The following is a 21,360-nucleotide window of genomic DNA, read 5'->3' as shown; positions in this document are numbered from 1 at the left end:
AATGGCTCAAAGAAGAAATCATAAGAGACATTAGGAAGTATCTTGAGACAAATGAAAACAAAAACACAGCATACCCAAGCTTATGGGATGCAGTGAAGGCAGCTCAGAGGGAAATCTTTAGCTCTAAACACCTACATTAAAAAGAAGAACAATCACATCAACAACCTAACTTCATACCTAAGGAAACTAGAACATGAAGAGAAAACCCAAAGTTAGTAGAAGGAAGGCAGTAATAAAGATTAGAGCAGAAATCAATGAAATAGAGAATGGAAAAATAATAGAGAGAATCAACAAAATCAAAAGTTGGTTTTTTGAAAAGATCAGTAAAATTGACACCCCCTACATGACTCCCAGGAATGAGCCTGGCCCTGGCATCGAGGGATTGAAAATGCCTTTTTAACCAAAAGGGGGAAAAGAAAGGTAACAATATAAGGTTTTAGTGGCTGAGGGATTTCAGATAGAGTTGAGAAGCTATCCTGGAGGATACTCTTATGCAAGCTCCAGCTAGATATTCCAGATGCCTACATTATGCCAAGCCCTAATCAACAGTAGTCCCGAAAATACTGAAGAATACGTAGGTCCCTATCTGAGACTCTGTAAAAATTATGCTTACCAAGTTTACTTTTCAGAAACTTAAATTACCCAGAGTGTTCCTATGCCAGATAAGTCCTAAAACCCAGTGGAAACAGCCTCTCCAAGAACATCAACCAGATGTGTCCCCCTTCCCCATAATGTCAACACCGCTTTTCAATATGAACAAGTTAGGGTGTTCACTGCCCAGATATCCCTGAAGATTGAGAAAGTGATCAAATGAGAGAGAGGGATTGCAACTGACAAGATAGGATTTAACAAAGGATTACAAATACTGAATCTTTGTATAAATTCTTTTTAGTTTCTAGGGTACTAGAATAGCTAGAAGGAAATAAGTGACATGGTGGAACTGTAACATATAACATGCTTTGAAATTTGCTCTATAGCGACTTGTTAACTCGTACTTTGAAAGTTATCACATTTCTGTATATATGTTATACTTCACAATAAGGAAACAACTGAAATTGTGGAACTGTAACCCATAATGTTCTTTGAAATTTGCCCTCTAACTACTTGTTAAATCATACTTTGAAAGTTATCACTTTTCTGTATGTATATTTTACAATTTAAAAAATGTAAAAAAAAATTGACACCCCTTTAGCTAGACTGACAAAAAAAGAGAGAGAGGATACAACTAAAACCAGGAACAAAAGTGGGGATATTACTAACAACCTTACAGAAATAAAAAAGATTATAAGAGGGTCCTACAAACAATTACATGCCAACAAATTAGAAAACCTAAATGAAAAAGACAAGTTCCTAGAAACATAAATTACCTAATCTGGTGCAAAAAGAAACAGAAAATCTCAACAGATGTATCACAAGTTAAAGAGACTGCATCAGTAATAAAAACCTGAACAAAGAAAAGTCCAGGCCATATGGTTTCAATGCTGCATTTTACCAGACATTTAAAGAAGATTTAACTCCAATCCTTTTCAAACTCTTCAAAAAAACAAACAAACAAACAAACAAAAAAACAGAAGAGGAAAGATTACTTCCCAACTCATTCTGTGAGGCCAGTATTACCTTGATACCAAAGCCAGGTAAGGACAGCACAGGAAAAGAAAATTCCAGACCAAATATCCTTTATAACTATAGATGCAAAATTCTTTACAAAATACTGGCAAGCTGAATCCAACAGTATGTTAAAAGAATTACACATATGGTCAAGTGGAATTTATTTCAGGAATGCAAGAATTTTTCAGTATAAGACAAATCATATGAATGTAACACACTACACTAGTAGAATGAAGGAGCAAAAACACATTATCACCTTGATTGTGGCAGAAAGGCATTTAACAAAATCTAACATCTTTTCATGATAAATACACTCAGAAAACTAGCAACAGAAGGGAAATTTCTCAATATGATAAAAGGCACTATTATGAACAGCCCACAGCAAATATTATATCCGATGGGAAAAACTTAAAGCTTTCTCCCTAAGATCAGGAACAAGACAAGGATGCCTGTTGTCACCACCAATGTTATTTGACATTGTGCTGGAAGTTCTAGCCATAGCAATCAAATTGGAAAGGAAGAAGTCAAATTATCCCTATTCACAGATGACATGATCCTGCATGTATATAAAATCCCAGACAATCCACAAGCAAAGCTGCTAGCATAAACAAATTCAGCAAAGTTGCAGGATGTGTTGTGTTCCTGTGCACTAGTAATGAACAATCTGAAAAGGAAATCAAGAAAACAACTTCATTTATAATAGCATCTGAAAGAATAAAAATCCTAGGAATAAATTTAACCAAGGATGTGGAAAAAGTTGTACACTGAAAACTATAAAGCATTTCTGAAAGAAATTAAAGAATTTAGACTTAAATTAATGGAAAGACATCCCATGTTCATGGATTGGAATATAATATTGTTAAGATGTCAGTTCTGCCTAAAGAAATCTACAAATTCAATGCAGTCCCTATCAAAATTCCAGCAGCTTTTTATGCAGAAATGGAAAAGCTGATCCTCAGATTCATATGGAATTGCAGGAGGCCCCAACTAGCCAAAATAGTCTTGAAAAAGAACAAAGTTGGAGGACACACACTTCCTGACTTCAAAATTTAATACAAAGCTACAGTAATTAAAATAGTGTGGTACTGGCAAAAGAACAGACATATTGACCAATGGAATAGAATTAATAGTCCAGAGTTAAAGCTACACATCTGTGGTCAGTTCATTTTCAACAAGGAGGCCAAGTCTATGCATTGGGGAAAGAATAGTCTCTTCCACAAATGATACTGGGATAACTGGAAATCAACAAGCAGAAGAATGAATGTGTTTCCCCTACTTATCGCCATATACAAAAATTATTCAAAATGGATCAGTGACCTAAATATAAAAGCTAATGCTCTGAAACTCTTACAAGAAAACAGAGAGAAATGTCTTCAGGATCTTGTGGTAGGCAATGGGTTTTTAGATTTTACACCACAAGCACAGGCAACAACAGAAAAAATAGATTAAACGGACTTCATCAAAATTAAAAACTTTTGTACATCAAAAGCTAAGGACATTATCAAGAAAGTAAAAAAAAGGAAAATGTACTGAATGGGAGAAAATGCTTATAAACCATATGACTGATTTATCCAGAGTATGTAGAGAACTACAAGTCAGCAACAAAAAGACAGCCCAATTTAAAAATGGGCCAAGGCAGTGTGGATTGTGACTCCCAGGAGTGAGCCTGGACCCTGCATCATGTAAATGGGGGGCCTTCTGGACCAACAGGGGGAAGAGAATCTAAACAAAGTAGAGTTTTTGTGGGTGAGGAATTTCAAATGGAGTCGAGAGGTCATTCTGGAGATAACTCTTATGTGTTGTATAGATATCCCTTTTTGGTTTTTAGTTTATTGGTATAGTTAGAAGGAAGTATCTGAAACTGTTGAACTGCAGTCCAGTGTCTGATTCTTGAAGGCGATCGTGTGACTATGTAGCTTATATGGTGTACCAGTTTGAATGTATTGTGTCCCCCAAACGCCATTATCTTTGATGTAGTCTTGTGGGGCAGATGTTTTGGTGCTGATTAGATTTGCTTGGAATGTGCCCCACCCAGCTGTGGGTGATGACTGATGAGATACTCCCATGGAGGCGTGGCCCCACCCATTCAGGGTGGGCCTTGATCAGTGGAGCCATATAAATGAGCTGACTCAAAGAGAAGGAACTCTGTGCAGCTGTGAGTGACATTCTGAAGAGGAGCAAGCTTGCTAGAGAGGAGTGTCCTGGGAGAAAGCCATTTTGAAACCAGAACTTTGGAGCAGTCGCCAGCCACGTGCCTTCCCAGCTAACGGACGTTTTCCGGATGCCATTGGCCATCCTCCAGTGAAGGTACCCGATTACTGATGTGTTACCTTGGACATTTTATGGCCTTAAGACTGTAACTGTGTAGCCAAATAAACCCCCATTTTATAAAAGCCAATCCATCTCTGGTGTTTTGCATTCTGCAGCATTAGCAACCTAGAACAGATTTTGGTACCGGGAGTGGGGTGCTTTTGCTGCTGAGTTTGCAAATACCAAACATGTTGGAATGGCTTTTTAAGTGGATAATGGGGAGTTTCTGGAAGAGTTGTGAGGAGCTTGATAGAAAAGGCCTAAACGGCTTGAAGAGACTGTTTGCAGAAATATGGACTCTAAAGATACTTCTGACGAGGCCTTGAACAGAAATGATGACTGTGTTGTTGTGAACTGGAAGAAAGGCGATCCTTGTTTTAAAGTGGCAGAGAATTTGGCAAAATTAAGTTCTGGTGTCAGATGGAAGGAAGAATTTGAAAGCGACAACCTGGAATACTTAGCTGAGGAGATCTCCAGACTACGTGTAGAGGATGTACTCTGGCATCTCCTTGCAGCTTATAGTAAAATGCTAGCAGAGAGAGATAAACTTATTACTGAACTCTTGGGTTCAAAGAAACCAGAAGCTGATGGCTTGGGAAATTATCAGCTTCCATGGGGTGGAATCCCAGAAGCTACAGCCCAACGTGAGGATGTAACCAAACATGGAACCCAGCCACCATTTCAATACGTGCCAAGATTGGAAAAGGAGTTAAGCAGAAAGGATTTGTGGAAAGTCCTATTGTCTGATGGCTTTGACCCCTGTGTGTTTCATGCAATGCCAACAGAATTTCTGCGAGATCTTTATAGACAGAGCCACTGCTGGTCTGGACTGGAGGAGACAGACAAGGAACAAATTGAAGGAAAAATTTCTTCAAAGAAAGAGCCGTGGAGGTTGAGGTCTGGAGTCAAGAGGTCTTGGGCTGGGAGAGCGGAGCAGCCCACATGCATGGAAAGGGTGAGTTTGCCCTGGAGGTCGAGGGCGGGCCTTCGGCCTCGATGCTCAGGAAATATCTTGCCACCCCAGGCCCCAAAGAGGGTGGAGCACATTCCCAGGGAATTGGGGAGAGCCTGGCTGGCACCACACTGTTCTGAAGGGGTTGAGCATGTGCCCAGAGATAGAAGGGAATCCGGGAGCTGCCCCCGGTGATTGAGGAGGGTGGGGCCGAGAAGGTGGTCTCCCCAGTGTGTGGATATGTTGGAGCACTCACCCAAGTGTTTGGAGTGGAAAGGGCTGCCACAAAGGCCCTTAGGAAAGGTTAGACTCCTGCTCTCTCAAGCCCCAAGGATGCAACGTTGTTCTGTAAATGACCCTCAGACTTTGAAATCTAATGGAGTTTGTCCTGCAGGTTTTAGGAACTGTTTTGGTCCTGTTAACCCTGTTTTCCTTACTCTTTCTCCTTATGGCAGTGGGAATGTTTATCCTATGAATGTCCCTCCTTTGTGTATTGGAAGCATATAACTTGTTCTAAGTCCACAGAACCAAAGCTAAAGGAGAATTATGCCTTAGGACCCACCACACCTGTAATTGATTTTGATAGGATCTTGTACTTAACTTTTGTTACTGAAATGATTTAAGTTTTTGTGATATTGTGATGGAATGAATGTATTTTGTACTTGGAAAGATAATGTCATTTTGGGGTCCAGGGGGTGGAATGTGCCAGTTTGGATGTATTGTGTCCCCCAAACGCCATTATCTTTGATGTAGTCTTGTGGGGCATATGTTTTGGTGCTGATTAGATTTGCTTGGAATGTGCCCCACCCAGCTGTGGGTGATGACTCTGATGAGATACTCCCATGGAGGCATGGCCCTACCCATTCAGGGTGGGCCTTGATCAGTGGAGCCATATAAATGAGCTGACTCAAAGAGAAGGAACTCAGTGCAGCTGTGAGTGACGTTTTGAAGAGGAGCAAGCTTGCAAGAGAGGAATGTCCTGGGAGAAAGCCATTTTGAAACCAGACCTTTGGAGCAGACGCCAGGTACGTGCCTTCCCAGCTAACAGAGGTTTTCCGGACGCCATTGGCCATCCTCCAGTGAAGGTACCCGATTACTGATGTGTTACCTTGGACATTTTATGGCCTTAAGACTGTAACTGTGTAGCCAAATAAACCCCCTTTTTATAAAAGCCAGTCCGTCTCTGGTGTTTTGCATTCTGCAGCATTAGCAAACTAGAACATATGGTGTGGCCGTGTGAACGTGGGACCTTGTAGCTCACACTCCCTTTACTCAGTGTGTAGACACATGAGGAGAAAGGTGGGGACAAAAAGTAAATGAATAATATGGGGGGGTGGGATGTTTTGGATGTTCTTTTTACTCTTGTTTTTGTTCTCATTTTTATTTTTTGGAGTGCTGAAGTAGTTCAGAGATTGATTTTGGTGATAAGTGCACAGCTATATGATGATGCTGTGAACAATTGTTTTACACTTTGGATGACTATGGTATGTGAATATGTTTCAATTTAAAATTTTTTTTTAAAATAAATGGTGGGGAGAAGGGGTATGGGATGTTTTGAGTGTTCTCTTTTATTTTTATTCTTATTTTCATTTTTATTTGGAGTAACGAAAATGTTCAAAACTTGATTGTGGTATTAAATGCACAAATATATGATGAAACTGTGAACAATTGTTGTACACTTTAGATGACTGTATGGTAGGTGAATATATTTCAATAAAAATGCATTAAAAAAAAAAAGAAAAGAAGGAAAATAAGAGAAAAAAAAATGGGCCAAGGATTTGAATAAACATTTCTCTAAAGAAGATATTTAGATGGCAAATAAGTATATGAAAAGATGCTGAACATCATTAAACATTAGAGAAATGGAAATTAAAACTATAAGATACTATTACACACCGATGAGGGTGGCTATATATATATATTTTTTAAATTCAGTTTTATTGAGATATATTCACATAAAGTACAGTCATCCACAGTGTACAATCAGTTGTTCACAGTAGCATCATATAGTTGTGCATTCATCACCAAAATCATTTTTTGAACATTTTCATTACTCCAAAAAAAAAAAAAAACCCAAGAATAAAAATATAAAAATACAAGTAAAGAAGAACATCTAAAATATACTGTCTCCCCCATCCCCCTCTATTAATTCATTTAATTTTTGTTTCCATTTTTCTACTCGTCTGTCCATACACTGGAGAAAGGGAGTATGAGCCACAAGGTTTTCACAATTGCACAGTCACACTGTGTAAACTAAGTAGTTATATAGTTGTTTTCAAAAATCAAGGCTACTGGGTTGCAGTTCAGCAGTTTCAGGTATATCCTTCTAGCTGTTCCAATACACTAAAAACTAAAAGGGGATAGCTACAGAATACATAAGCATAACCTCCAAAATGACCTCTCAACTCTATTTGAAATCTCTCAGCCACTGAAACTTTATTTTGTTTCATTTTTCTTCCCCCTTTTGGTCAGGAAGGCTTTCTCAATCCCACAATGCCAGGGCCAGGTTCATTCCTGCGAGTCATGTCCCATGTTGCCAGGGAGATTTACACTCCTGGGAGTCATGTCCCATGTAGGGGGGATGACAGTGAGTTTACCTGCCAAATTGGCTTAGAGAGAGAGTCCCCATCTTAGCAATGCAAGAGGTTCTCTGGGGGTGACTCTTAGGCACAATTATAAGTCGGCTTAGCCTCTCCTTTTCAGTAACAAGCTTCATAAGGGCAAGCCCCAAGATTGAGGCCTTGGCCTTCTAAATTGGTAGTCCCCAATGTTTATGAGAATATCAGGAATTCCCCAGGTGGGGAAGTTTTTAATATTTCCACATTTTTCCCCAGTCCCTCAGGGGTGCTTTGCAAATCCTTTTTAATTCTCTGCCCAAATTACTCTGGGATGTATCAGGGCTTCATACTAACTTGTACAAACCAACCAGATTTTACCCCCTATTTAAAGTTCCATATAACTGTGGTGTTTGAGTAAACTGACCATACCAGTTAAATTATCTGTTATGCTACAGAAAGTATCGATTTTGCACCAAATAAATATATCTCCCTTTGGTCACACAGAGAATTTAAAGTTTTAACACACAGTCAATATCGTCCTTTACCCTTCAGTCTGACTTGCCTTACTCCTAACCAGGTCCACTTCATTTGTATCTATAATTGGATTTTGAACTCTTTTTCAGCTTTTTTTAACAGTTGCTTTATGGGGATAATACTGACATTCATAGCTACCAAACTCTAGTTCTGAGTCTCAGGTGTCCCACAGATACTCGAAGTTCTAAGGACAGACCAGGTTATACACAAAGAGCTCAGCATCTCAGAATTTAGAGAATTTTGTGGATTTCCAGTTTCCCAGGAATAGATGTGACTGCTGTAAGAGTTTACAATCTAGGGACCTTTACAATAAGCCTTCCCCTGATAGCCTGTGCTCTAAGATTCAGTTCTCAGAGTTTGCACATTATAGTCCATATTAGTGAGGCGTTATAATGTTTGTCTTTTTGTTTCTGGCTTATTTCACTCAAAATGTTGTCCTCAAGATCCATTCACCTAGTTGCATGCTTCACAACTTCATTCATTCTTGTAGCCACCACAGTTCACCATTTTGTTCATCAGTCGATGTATCCTTAGGGGGTGACTATGTTTTTAAAAACTGAAAATAACGAGTGCTGGCAAAGATGTAGAGAAATAGGAACCCTTGTATATTGTTGATGGGAATGTAAAATGGTGCAGCCATTGTGGTAAACAGTGTAGTGGTTCCTCAGAAAGTTATATAGAATTACCATATGACCTGGCAACTGCACTCCTGGTGTATACACAAAAGTGGAAAACAGGGACATAGGCAGATATTTGTACACCAGTGTTCATAGCAGTACTGTTCACAATAGCTGTAAGGTGGAAGCAACCCATGCGTCCATTTACCAATGAATGGATAAACAAAATGTGGTGTGTACCTGTAATGGAATATTATTGAGCCATAAAAATAAATGAAGTGCTGGTACACACTACAGCATGGATGAACCCTGAAGACCTCATGTTGAGCGAAATAAGCCATTCAAAAGGACAATATTGTATAATTTCTCTTACATCAAATACTTAGAATAAGAAAATTCGTAGAGACAGAAAGCAGAATAGTGTTTACCAGTGGTGAAGGGAGGGGAGACTGGGGAGTTATTACTAAATGAGTGACTTTTAGTTAAGGATGATGAAAATAGTCTGGAAGTAGATAGTGGTGAAAGTTATACAGTATTATCAGTGTATTTAATGTTAAAGAATTGCCCACCTCTAATGGTTAAGTTACATATATTTTACCGCAATAAAAATTAATTAATTAGGAAAAAAAGTAGAATCTCCTTGTGCTCTTGGCTAGCCCTGTCCCACTCCTCACAGTCTCGGCAGGGCACTGGCCCGTGCTCCCAGAGCAGATCCCTGGTCCTGGTTCCTGAAAGAGAGAAGAGAAATCCTCGTGCACATACTGGGATTAGGTTCTTCTAGCCCAGTTTGTCAGGTGGTCTGAGGGACTCACTATCCCGGAACTTGCCCTGCATGTAGAAAGCAGCACATAGAGCTCTCCTACAGAACACTGTGGGAGTGCAATCAAGTGGTGGTCCCTGGGGCAAGGGATTGCTAGCTATAGTGCAGTGCTCTGGAGGGACCACAAGGAAACTCTTTCCTAGGGAAGATGGGGCATTTGTATTCATTTAAATGGGAGAATTCCTAGGGCCACACATGCATGCCTAAGATAAGACACATGCACAGAAAGGATCGGGAATCCATCTGGCCTGGAGATGTTCTCTAAACTTACTGTATGAAGAAGCCCTGAAGGAGAGCACTCACACATGTCAATCTGCAAAGACTGGGAAAGGTGTTTCCTTTTTCTTTCCTTTCTTTCTGTTTTTTTTCTTTTTCTTTTCTTTTGTTACCTCCTGGCATTCAAGGAAAGCTCTGGCAAACACTAGCTGGACATAACCTTAAGGAACAGATACCTCACAGTATGAATTCCAACAATAGTGCATTAAAATAGCAGAATGCCCAGGTTTCAATAAAAGATGGCAAAACATAGAAAGAAAAAGTGATGGCCCAGGCAAAGGAGAAGGTTAAAGCATCAGAAACCATCAATGAGGAGGACCAAACCTGGGACATACCAAACAAAGACTTAAAAAAAGACTGGCCCTAAATATGTCCAAAGAGCTAAAGGAAAACATGGACAAAGAACTAAAGGAAATCAGGAATACAATAGATAGACACAAAGAGATTATCAATAGAGAGATGGAAATTATGAAAAAGGAACCAAACATAGTTTGAGACTACAATAACAGAAATTAAAAATTACCTAACAGAGTTCAACAGCAGATTGGAGCCTGAAGAAGGAAGAATCAGTGAACTTGAAGGAAAGACCATTGACATCAGCCTGTCTGAGGAGCAGAAGGAAGCAAGAATGAAGAAAAGTGAAAAGGAACCTGTGGGACATTATCAGGCATTCCAATATACACACTTTAGAAATCCCAGAAGGAGAAAAAAGAAAGGGACAGAGAGAATAGTCGAAGAAGTAATGGCTGGCAGTTTCCCAAATTTAATGAAAAACATGAATATACACAGTCAGTTGCTCAATGAACTCCAGACAGGACAAACTTAAATAGACCCTCACCATGACACATGATAACTAATCTGTCAAATGCCAGCGATAAAGAGAGGATTCTGAAAGCCACAAGAGAAAAGTAACATGTCATGTACAAGGTAGACTCGATAGGATTAAATGCCGATTTTTCATGGGAAACCATGGAGGCAAGAAGGTAGTGGGATGATGTATTTAAAGTGCTGAAAGAGCATTCTATATCTGGCAAAACTGTCTTTCAGAAATTAGGGCGCGATTAAGATATTTCTAGATAAACAAAAGTTGAGGGAGTTTGTCACCACAGAACAGGCTTGCAAGGGATGCTAAAGGGAGTTCTGCAGGTTGAAAGGAAAGGACTATGGACATTAGATTAAAGTTGCATAATGAAATAAAGATCTCTGGAAAGGGTATTGACTTGGTAAATATGAATGCCAGTACTGTTGTGTTTTTTGGTTTGTAACTCCACTTTCTATTTCCTACAGAATCTAAAAGGAGAATACGTAAAATGTATTAAGGAATCAGTGGTTTTAGCCACACAGTGTGTAATTTGTGACAAAAACTACATAAGGGTGGTGTGTGGCGGGGTATAGGAACATAATTTGTGTACACTGTTGAAGTTACATTGGAACCAAAGCAAACAAGATTTTTACAGATATAGTATGTTAAATTTAAGTCCTGTGGTAACTACAAAGACAATATTGGAGAATGTGCAGGCTCACAGAGACAGTATAGAGAACCAGTTGCTAGGGATGTGGGACGGGGAAATGGGGACTTAATGCAAAATTGGGATTTCTGGGAATGCTTTAGTGATGGGAGGTGGTGAGGATACCGCAGTATAGTAAATGGGATTAATCCCACTGAATGTGAATAGTATACTTGGGAGTGGTGATGATGGGAAATTTTATTTTGTATATATGTTACCACAGTAGGAAAAAAAAAGGGGGTTATCTAAAGAGACAATGTCGATAAAAAAGGCATTACATAATCCTGGACAGGATCTAACAAGAGAAGAGAGAAGGCCCAAAAGGGCATTATGGGGACATGAAAAAATTAAAATATAGACTGTAAACTTTATAGCATTGTTAAATTTCTTCTTCAACTTGTTAACTACCCTTAAGGTAGTTACATAAGTAAGTATCCTTGTTCTTAGGAAATACATGGCAGTATTAGGGGTTTGAGCATCATATACACAACCTACACTTAAGGGTTTAGAAAATGGATTGATGGATAGATAGCTAGAATGATACGGCAAATGTGGCAAAATGTTAGTGGGTGGATCTGGGTATCTGGGGTGTTCTAAGTATGTTAAGAGTTCTCTGTATTTCGTTTGTATTATTTTTGTGTCCTATAAATTTGAAAGTATTTCAGAATAAGAAGTTCAAAACAAAAATTAAACTGCCATATTTAAGAAATGCTGTATGTTGCCTCCTAAATCTCTTTTTAAAAATGGAGTTGTAATTTAGAACTTGGAGTCCACCTTCTTTTAAGTATGTTTTAATTTTCCACCCGAATTTATTAGCAACACATTTAGTTTGAAGTTATCCTCCTAGGTTTATTTTGTTGACTTGTTTTTCAGGTACTAACATTCCTTTGAACAACACACACGCACACACACTGGCAGTCCCTGTGCCAGGCAGAAGAGTAAGTCCCTGCCCTCATCCTAGTAGAGATGGCAGTCAGTACAGGAGCAGCTGGTATCAGAGTAGGAACATGAACTCCACTGTACCTACCAGCTCCCAGGATGGGGGTGTGGGGCTTGGGAGAAGTTCTTGGAGAAGTTCTGAGAACGTGTGAATGAGACTGACTTGTAAACACAAAATGCGGCTGTGTTCTGCCTAAGGAAACCTCTGTAGAATACCGAACTTGAAAGTGAAAAAGTGGTGGTTTGTTTTTTAACTACCTTACAAAATAATTCACCATTGACTTTTTTTTAAATGTTACATTCTTCCTGTTCATTTAAAATATGTAGTTTGGAAAATATTTTCATGAAACTTTTCTGAAGCATGACTTCGGGCAAGTTACTTGACCTCTCCAGGTCTGAGTTTCCCCTTCTGTCAGATGAAAGTCAGATGAAATGTTCTCCCACTAGGTTCTCTGACTCTGACATTCTAGAACTCTGAGGAGAGCTCCGTGGTGGGAATGGATGTCAGCAACCATAGGAAAGCTCAGGTTGGCGGAGTAAGCCATAAACTCGGATTCCCAAGAGAAAAGGATCTGGCATTTCCTCTGTAGCTCCCCGAGTTCAACTTGCCTGGGCCAGTTCACTCCTTGGCATCTGGTGTCCTCATCACCAATACTGCTTTTTAGTTTTTCTTCTTCCTTCTTTAGGAACATCCCATTTCTGGGCAGTCGTCTTTATTATTGCGTGGAGGGATTACGTGTCCATATGGAAAGGCTGGACTGCCGCCTGCTCCCCACCTTCCCCTTCCCTTCTTCTGTCTAATCAGAAAAGTGTCCCTTAGCTCTTTTTCCAGGCTACTGAGTTTGAATTGATCTCTGTTGCCAGTAAGAGGTAGGGAGGACTCCTGCTAGTTCCTGCTAAAGTTACCTGGCAGCGGAAGGTGTGCATCTGATAATTATAACTCTAGTGATTCCAGGGCCTGAGCGAGTTAGCTAAAAGCAGTAATCCTGATCTTATCAGGAGGGTTTTGTAGTCTGACAGTGTTGCTTATAACAGTATCTTTTACTTCCTGGGGCTCCTCTCTCCTTTTAGGATTCTCCTGTAATCCTGCCCCTACCTCCTCTACATGTCTCATTACTTCCAGGGATCAGTTAAAGCTGGGGGGAGGACAAAAGTGTTTTTCTTTTCTTCATACCACAGTCTGGGAATTGGACTTTAGCTTTACAATATTATCAACTTAGACCAGCAGTCGAGCAGTCACAAAAGTGGTACAAGTAATACTTAGAGTCATGGATCTGGCCAAAGATAAGGTAATTTATGTTTTGCTCACTAAGAAAGATTGATAATTACAGCAGCAGTATTCAACCCAAGTACTTTAGTTAACATTTTGCATTTCAGAGCAATTAATTGTTATCTGTGGGCTTGAGATCAGCCCCTTTGAAGTCTAGTGATTTTGCTAATGATTACTTTAAGGTTCCAGTCCTCAAATTCACCTAGTTCCTTGACCTTGGGGTTCGGAATCTTTTATATTATAGAGAGTAGACAGAAAGGAAACTCATCACTTTTTGGTGTCTTCAGAGAATACTCTCTAAAAATTGTCAGTATGTGCAGTGGTGTTTTAAGGACAGGACAGTTTTACAGATTTCAGAATATGGGAACTCAAGTGAAGAGTTGGCAGTATAGCCTTGTACTTTAACCCTTAAGGAAAGGGTTAACTCTTGCCTTGGGGAAGAGTGAGGAATGGGAGCTAAAATTGCTTTGGACATCTGAGCTGTGCTTTAATAAGATATTCCAGGTGGTCAAGAAGTAATCCTAAAATAGCCTAGATACTTAATTGCTTTTAAAGTCAGGCACTCTTGTCTCTGGGGAGGTTCAGCTCTAAGGAATGCAGCACTGGCTCCTGAGATCTTAGAGGCGTGGTTTGGTTGGAGTTTTTTTAAATCCCAGTAAAAAGAAAGACCCAAGCAGTCTTCTTGGATCAGGAGATAATCATTAAATTTCCCCCTTTGTCCTCCCTGGAAAGTTGGCAGCAAGCCTTTGGCTTCTGCTGCTGTCAGCTGCCTTTACCTGACTTCCTACAGGTCTTTGGGTTGATCTTGTCACCCCCCCAGAGACAGTTGTCTATATTCTTGTTTGATTATAGATTTCCTGCTTGAAGCCCTTTCCAACTTCCCTAGATTCCCGTCAGAAACATACCTTTCTCACTATAAGAATTCAGATTCATCCTTTTCTTTCCCTTTCATCCCCTCAGTCCAGAATCCATTTGTTGCTCTGACTTGGCTGCACCTATGACAGTTCTGGTTCTGCTGCCCCCACCCCACCCCTACCCCACTAACCCAGAGTCTCAGCCTAGGCTACTGCACAGCCACCCAGCCCCAGTGTTGGTTTACCCTCTCAAATCTGCAGTACTGTTTACAAAAGTCGTGCATTGACATTGTGAAACCTTGCTGAAGGACATAAAATAAAAGATTGTACTAAATGAAGAGTCATACTGTTTTCTGACTTCAAAGACAAGATACTGTGAAGGTGTCTGTTCTACGCAAAATTATTTAAATTATTCTGTAATTTCAGTGCAAGCCAAATCCAAATCTGCTTTGTTGGGGGAGAAAGAGGGAGGGTAAGTGATGGGTCTTGACAAATGATTTGTTAATCTAGGGGAAAAAAAATACTTAATTCGTTTTTTTCTCTCTTTCCTTTTTAGACTGTAAGTTCCATGAGCTGAGAGGCTTTTATCTACCTGTCTTGTTCTTTTTTCCTCACAACCTTTTCATGGTGTTTAGTAGATCATAGGTGATCAAACGTTGCTATGAGTTTATATAATGAAAAAATTGAAAATGAAAAAGCAAAGCTCCCCATAATCCCAATCCTGTTTGCTATATACATACATTCATATGTGTATATTTTCTCCAACCAAAGTGGATTGTTGAAACAATCTAAACCCTGATTTAATTGTTTATTTTTGTTGTTCAGAAAAAATCCACTGCCTCCCCAGGATTCACAGCTTTAGAGTTTAAATTTCCTCCTGGTATTCAAGGTATTTCACAGCTTCTTTCCACCTTAACTATTCAGACTTGCAGTCCTTATATCTTCCCTGCCAAAACATACTTTGTTTATCCCCCACTCCTGTGCTCATTTAAACTATAAATCTCCCTTCGACCCATTCTTCAAGGCCCAGCTTAATCTCCACCTCTGAGTTGCTCTAGTTTTTTTCTTCCATCTCTTGGGCACTTTGTGTTTTGATACCTATTGCCTTGCACTATTCAATGTTACATTTGTGTTCAACTTGTTTTTCCAACTACATGGCAGAACTCCCAGTGGTGGGAACTATATTTTTTCTTTGGTATCCTCCTTAGTATAATGCTTTGCCTGCAATGGGTTCTCAGGAAATCTGTGTTGATTGAATTTGTCACAGGATCTTAGCTTCTCAGGACAGAAAGGGCCCCTAGAGGCCATCAAGTCCAGCCCTGTCTCATGCTGGATTCCACACCATGACATCCCAGACAGATGGCCAACCAGGGACAGGAAGCTGCCCACCTCCTGAGAAGGCCCACTTCATTCTTGGGCAGTCTAATTCTTAGAAAAGTTCTTCTGTCAACCCCGAAATCCTTCTCCTGGTAACTTCTGCCCAGTGACCCTACTTCTGCCCTCTGGGGCTTTAGAGAAAAAATGTCTGCTTTCTCTTCCACTAGGCAGCCTCTTAGATTTTCGCAGATAGTGTTCCCATTTCCCTTCTGTGTTAGCTCTTCCAGGGTTGAGGTGTTAGGGAAGCACTATTTTAATTTTGAATAGTCATCAGGTTAGACTTTCATTCATTATTTTTTTATTCAGTTTTATTGGGATATATTCACATACCATACATTCACCAACAGTGTACAATCGTCTGTTCACAGTACCATCATATAGTTGTGCATTCATCACCATAATCAATTTTTTAGCTTTTCCTTACTCCAAAAAAAATAAAAAAATAAAAGTAGAAAAGAACACCCATAGCATTCCATCCTCCCGTCCCACCCTATATTTCATTTAATTTTTGTCCTCATTTTTCTATTCATCTGTCCATACACTGAATAAAGGGATTGTGAGCCACAAGGTTTTCACGATAAAAATATGGAAACTTATGCCTGGGCCATGCTAATCTTTGTATCATTCCAGTTTTAGTATATGTGCTGCCAAAGCAAGCACTGACTCATTATTTTTTGAAGGCCTTTTATAATGTCACAGTGCGGGGGGTGCCATAGTCCTTTGGTCCCTTCAGAGATGTAACCCTCTTCTCTCCACCCCCCACCCCCCCATCCCCAATCCGCTGGGGGAAGATAGGGGCTCTCCAGCAATCTTATGCTCCCTAGGATGTTCTGTTTCAGAAGTAGTGGTAAAAGGTTAATAGTTCTTATTGTTCAGTAACCCCAGATAACTCTCCTGGGCAAGTGTTGTGTGACGCTGGTTGTCGGGTATACTGAACCACCCAGTGAAGCCAGTCAAGGAACAAAAGAACCTCCTATTGATAGGAGCCACCCGGAGCCAAGACTTGGACATCCTAGGCATTCTGTGAACAGAGGATTATTTCTCTCTTTTTCTCTTCCTGTCTCCCGACTGATCTCCCTACCTAGCATACTTTCTACCATTCTTGCAAAACACAAGGCAGCAGGTGTAACAAAGAGAGTCAGACAGACCTAGGTTTGTATCCTAGAGCTGCCACTTGCCAGCTCTGAGACCTTGGGCAAGTTACTTGAATTCTTTGAGCCATTGTTCTTTTGAAAATAACCACCTCCACATTGTAAAATTAAGTGAGAAAATGTTTGTAAAGCTGCTGGCCCAATCTTTAGTATGCAGAAGGCATAAACATTAGCTTCCTGTTCTCCTCTCTCCTTCCTCCAACCTTCTTTCACTGTGATTTTTGAGGTATTTAAAGGCAAAACACTCTGTGGCTTCCCTGGGGAAAATGAGCTGAATGTGGGTATAGTAGCCAAAGCTAGTTTGGGCTGAGTATTTGGTAACAAACTGTCAGTTTCCTGTGAGCTCCTGGTGAGATCAAAGATGCTGAAAGAGTTCTCAAGTAGAAGAGTCAGAGAAGGTTGTAAATGGCAATAAACAGGGAACTCCAGCTACTGTTGACTTTCCTCTGCCCGCATTTCTGGGCTATTTAATACTGCTGCTGACAGGCGACAAAGCCTGTTCCCTGGGCAGGTTAGACTTGTACGCAGTGGCCCTTCAACTGAAATGCCTTTCTTGGACCTCAATTGATCCCTAAAATGCCGAGCTGTCTCCTTTTGAATTTATTTCCCCTGCAGACATTCCCCCTCATTTCTTCCACCACTACGCACTGTCAGTCAGCCATGCCCAGCATCCAAGAAAAAATGATTTCTGTACTAATAACTTTCAAGCAGTCACTCCCACACCCTGTTGATAGGCCAAGAAACCTCCTGCACATAGACTTGAATTGCATAAGTTAGCCATATTTTCAGCAGTTCATCAGAGTTAGGAACCAAGAAAATAACTGCTGAAGCCTGTAATCCTCCTGAGGAAAGGGGAAGGGGGAGAGCAGAGGAGTCCTGGGGTTAGGGGTCCCCTGGGGGGGACTCAACCCTCTCTTTCAGCAGATGTGTCTTCATGCTTTCTATGTGCTGGGGCTGGCGGTGCCCTGACCAGATGCTTACAGACTAGGGACAAAGAAGGGGCACAAGTAACCAGAACACAGGGGACAGAGCCCAGAGAAGAAAGGCGTAGATGATCCCTGGTGGGCAGAGGCGGGGAAGTGTTACAGAGGAAACAGCATTCCAGCTGGGCTTGAAGGCAGACAGGGTTCAGGAATTAGGCTCATCTCAGCCAGAAAATCCTGGATCAGAAATTAACTGCCCTAAGACATAGAATGTAAGGCACAGTGGACTATTCTCCATCTGCCCCACCTGGATGTTTTAAATCCTTGTGTTGGAATTGGACAAAAGAAAATGTTCTCCATCCTGGGCAACTATTTCCCCCACGTTTTCTGTAAATAGTAACTGACAGATCCTATCTGTGGAATTGGGTCCAGCAGTGGGACTGCTCCAGGAGTTCAGCTTCCCATTTCTGTCCTGTTCTGGCAGGTCTCCATGTCTTTTGTGGTCAGAGCTAGAAGCATTTCAGGCTTCTAGTCTGCCCGTCACTGAGCAGATTTCCAAGTGGTACAAAGCCTGACTGTCCTATGAGTCAGATGCTGTCGTAGTTTGGACAGAATAGGAGGAAGCTGAAGGGACCCAACAGCCCCCCATCTCCCACCCCATACCCCCCTGCCGCAGCATTCTGTCTCTTCCCTGGAGGGTTGGCCCCTCGCACTTGGGTGTTTATTTTCACAGGTTGTGGTCTCATGGTGGTCCCCCTGGTGTGCTTGTTTTTATACTCTTCTGCTGGGGGAAAGCCCTGTCTGAAGAGTCTAGGTTGTAGATTCCCATCTCTCAGCCCAACTGAGTGAGTAGTTTCTGAGTGAGCATTCAGAGTGCCTGGAAGTTACTGTAATGGGCAAAAAAAAAAAAAAAAAAAAAAAACAGAAAAAACCTGTTTTCATCTCTCTTGGTGACTGATAGAGAAAGAATCCTCCTGTGAACAAAATCAGCCTTCAGATCTCTGGCTACAGAGAGTTGGGAATTGAGCTGCTGCAGTAAACAGCTGACATAACAGAAGCAGCAGTGATCCCCCATTAAATGTCTTTCAGCCGATAGAGGCTCCCGGGATAATTGACTTTCCAGCAGGAATTACTGGCTTAAACGAAATCACTGGGCATTAGGGCAACTAGTGCATCCTTTTGAGAGGGGGAATGTAACTCTGTCTGGTTTTGCTGACCTGACAGGCATAATTCATCTTGATTATTCAGTGTGCTTGTTGCCACCAGATGACAGCAGATTTTTGTTGACTGTAATTACGATGAGGGGGTGAGTTTTAGTTTAGGGATTGGGCTTTGTTTTGTTTTTAACAGTTTTCCTCCTGCTTAGTTATTGACTTCCCTGAGCTGAAGGTGCTGTGGGAAGGTTTCTGACTACATCTGCCTCAGTAGTTGATGAGCACACAGATAGCATTTCCTGAGCACTTCCTTAAACATGTCTTTTTCTAGATAAACAAGGAAACAATTTGGTGTAGCCTGTTTCATTTCAACAGACACGGTGTCACTTTTTGGTTATACTTACCTCACTGTGTACTCAATTGCTGCTGTTAGAAAATGGGTCTGCATTTCAGAGCCCACTTTGAGTAGGGGAAGCAAAGTATGGTCCCAAGATTTAACTGAATAATACCTCCTCCTTTCAGGCAAACTTTCTTTTAAAGTAGAAGGTGGGAGAGAAGGGAATTAGGCCAGGCTTTTTGTTTGTTCTTAGCATGGTTTTAGGATGAGACCCCTATGAGTTCAAACAAGGGCCTTCTAAGAAACCTCTGCTCCCCTTCCCCAGTCACTCTTCCCCCGCCACCTACACCCCCCAGCCAGCAAGGCACCATGCCTGTGCCTGAGGGCCTGGGGGGAGATGAAGGAGTGTGCCAGCTCAGGGTCCAGTCCCATCCCCTGGCTCCTCCACGCACCACCAGTGGGGTCAGGGGTGGACAGCAGAGCTACCCTAAGAGGTTTCATACTCCTCTGGCGGAGACTTTTGACTCCCCTGTATGGATATATGTGTTTGTGTACTTTTTCAGGAGTCGCTTAATGAATTTTAAATAACCAGTTAATGCCTTTTAATAATGACTACAGTTCACCATTTATGGAGGCCTGTTATGTGCCAAACAATGTGCTAAATGCTGGGGGTATAAAGATAAATAATACATCTTTGCTGTACAGGAGCTTACAATATGGTGGGGATGACAAATAACTTCAAAATATGTTAAATTCTAAGCTAGAAATGTACAGAGATTGCTTCTAGAGTATTTCATGCAACCGTGGGTGTGAGAAGGCTTCCCCATAAAGGATGAAGCCCGATGTGAGTCTCGAGAAAAGAATAAGCCCACCTGAGGACAGGTAGGCAGCCTGGGTCAGCAGCATAAACAAAGGCGTATTTGCCATTTCCTCCTAGGCACTTGAGTGGTGCTGGCTTAACCTGATCAATTAAGTTAGGATTAGGTTTTCCATGATTCTCTAAGGAAAATGAACTCTTAACCCTCGCAGCACAGACTCTCAGGAACTGTCTTAACCATCGGTCCTCAGATCACTAGGGCGTTCTGATCTGTAGGCTTAAGGCTTCTAATGGTGAAGCTTGGCCGATAGACCACAACTTGAGGATCTGTGTCCTGCTCCCTTTGACCCTCCAGCCCCCGTTTAGAATGCTGTGTGGAAAGCCAGACCTGGGATTTGTACAATCTGCAGAACAGTGATGAATCTCAGAGGGATGACTTCTGGAAGATCAGCCGGGGGTGAGCAGGTTCTCAGAAAACTGGGCCTTTGTGCCCTTCTCTTCCAGTATTATCAAGTATTAATAACACCCACTCTCCTCCAACAAATAGAGATGATTTTTCCACCAACTCCCTCTTGTTTGGAGCCATAATTGGAAACAAAAAAAAAAGATGCCCCTCAAGGGTGGCAGAGGTGGCTATCTGGGCAATCTTTCTCAGTGTGAGCTGGGATCCCTGTCTTCCCCTGAAATGATTGCCTTTATCACTTTTTCTCTTCCTTTTCCTCTCTGAACTTTGTGTTTTGTTCCCTTTTAGAATGGTGGTTTGGCCTGGAGTGATGATGTGGATGGAGGCCGGGGAAGAGAGATCTCTCGAGATTTTGCCAAGGTCTGTAATGTTTTCTTTGAGTTAAAGAAAGGAGCAGTTCTGCAGTGGGTGGTTGTATCTGATCCCCAAGGAAAAGGACCGAAGTGGCCTATGAATCATATTTATAGTCATTAAGATGGTTGTAGTATATATGGTGTAAGACTTCTACAGCAAGATGGAATTTTTCATTGTGTTTTTTTCTTGGGGGATGGCGATTGCAGCTGTATGAACTGGACAGTGATCCTGAAAGGAAAGAGTTCCTGGATGACCTCTTCATCTTTATGCAGAAGAGGGGTGAGTGTACAGTCTGCTCATCATTTCAATTCAGTAAATACTGATCGAGTGCCTACTCTGTGCAAGTCACTGTTAGCGTCCTCTCCCCAGAGGGCTAGCGTCTTAACCCAGAGGCATTTGTTGTTGACTGGTTCTAGATTTAATTGAATAATTGACAATCAGATTGAAGAGGGTAGAGAGGACCTCAGCAGAAAATGAATGAAATGATTGTCCACATTTGGCTCTGCCTTGTTTTGGTTTCTCATCTTCTTCCAATTAA

General features: G+C 41.2%; 1 protein-coding gene across 1 annotated transcript in view; it reads left to right on the top strand.

Annotated features, from left to right (window-relative positions):
• ARID3B (AT-rich interaction domain 3B) overlaps nucleotides 1-21,360 on the top strand; it is a 74,477-nt gene that overhangs the window by 30,656 nt on the left and 22,461 nt on the right. The window contains exons 3-4 of the mRNA XM_037833391.1: nucleotides 20,757-20,828; nucleotides 21,029-21,101. Coding sequence (XP_037689319.1) covers nucleotides 20,757-20,828; nucleotides 21,029-21,101 — 145 coding nt within the window. The remainder of the gene's footprint in view (nucleotides 1-20,756; nucleotides 20,829-21,028; nucleotides 21,102-21,360) is intronic.

Source organism: Choloepus didactylus, chromosome 4, assembly GCF_015220235.1.
Source record: "Choloepus didactylus isolate mChoDid1 chromosome 4, mChoDid1.pri, whole genome shotgun sequence".
Classification (NCBI taxonomy): Eukaryota; Metazoa; Chordata; class Mammalia; order Pilosa; family Megalonychidae; genus Choloepus; species Choloepus didactylus.
This window is presented reverse-complemented; position numbering and strand designations above follow the sequence as displayed.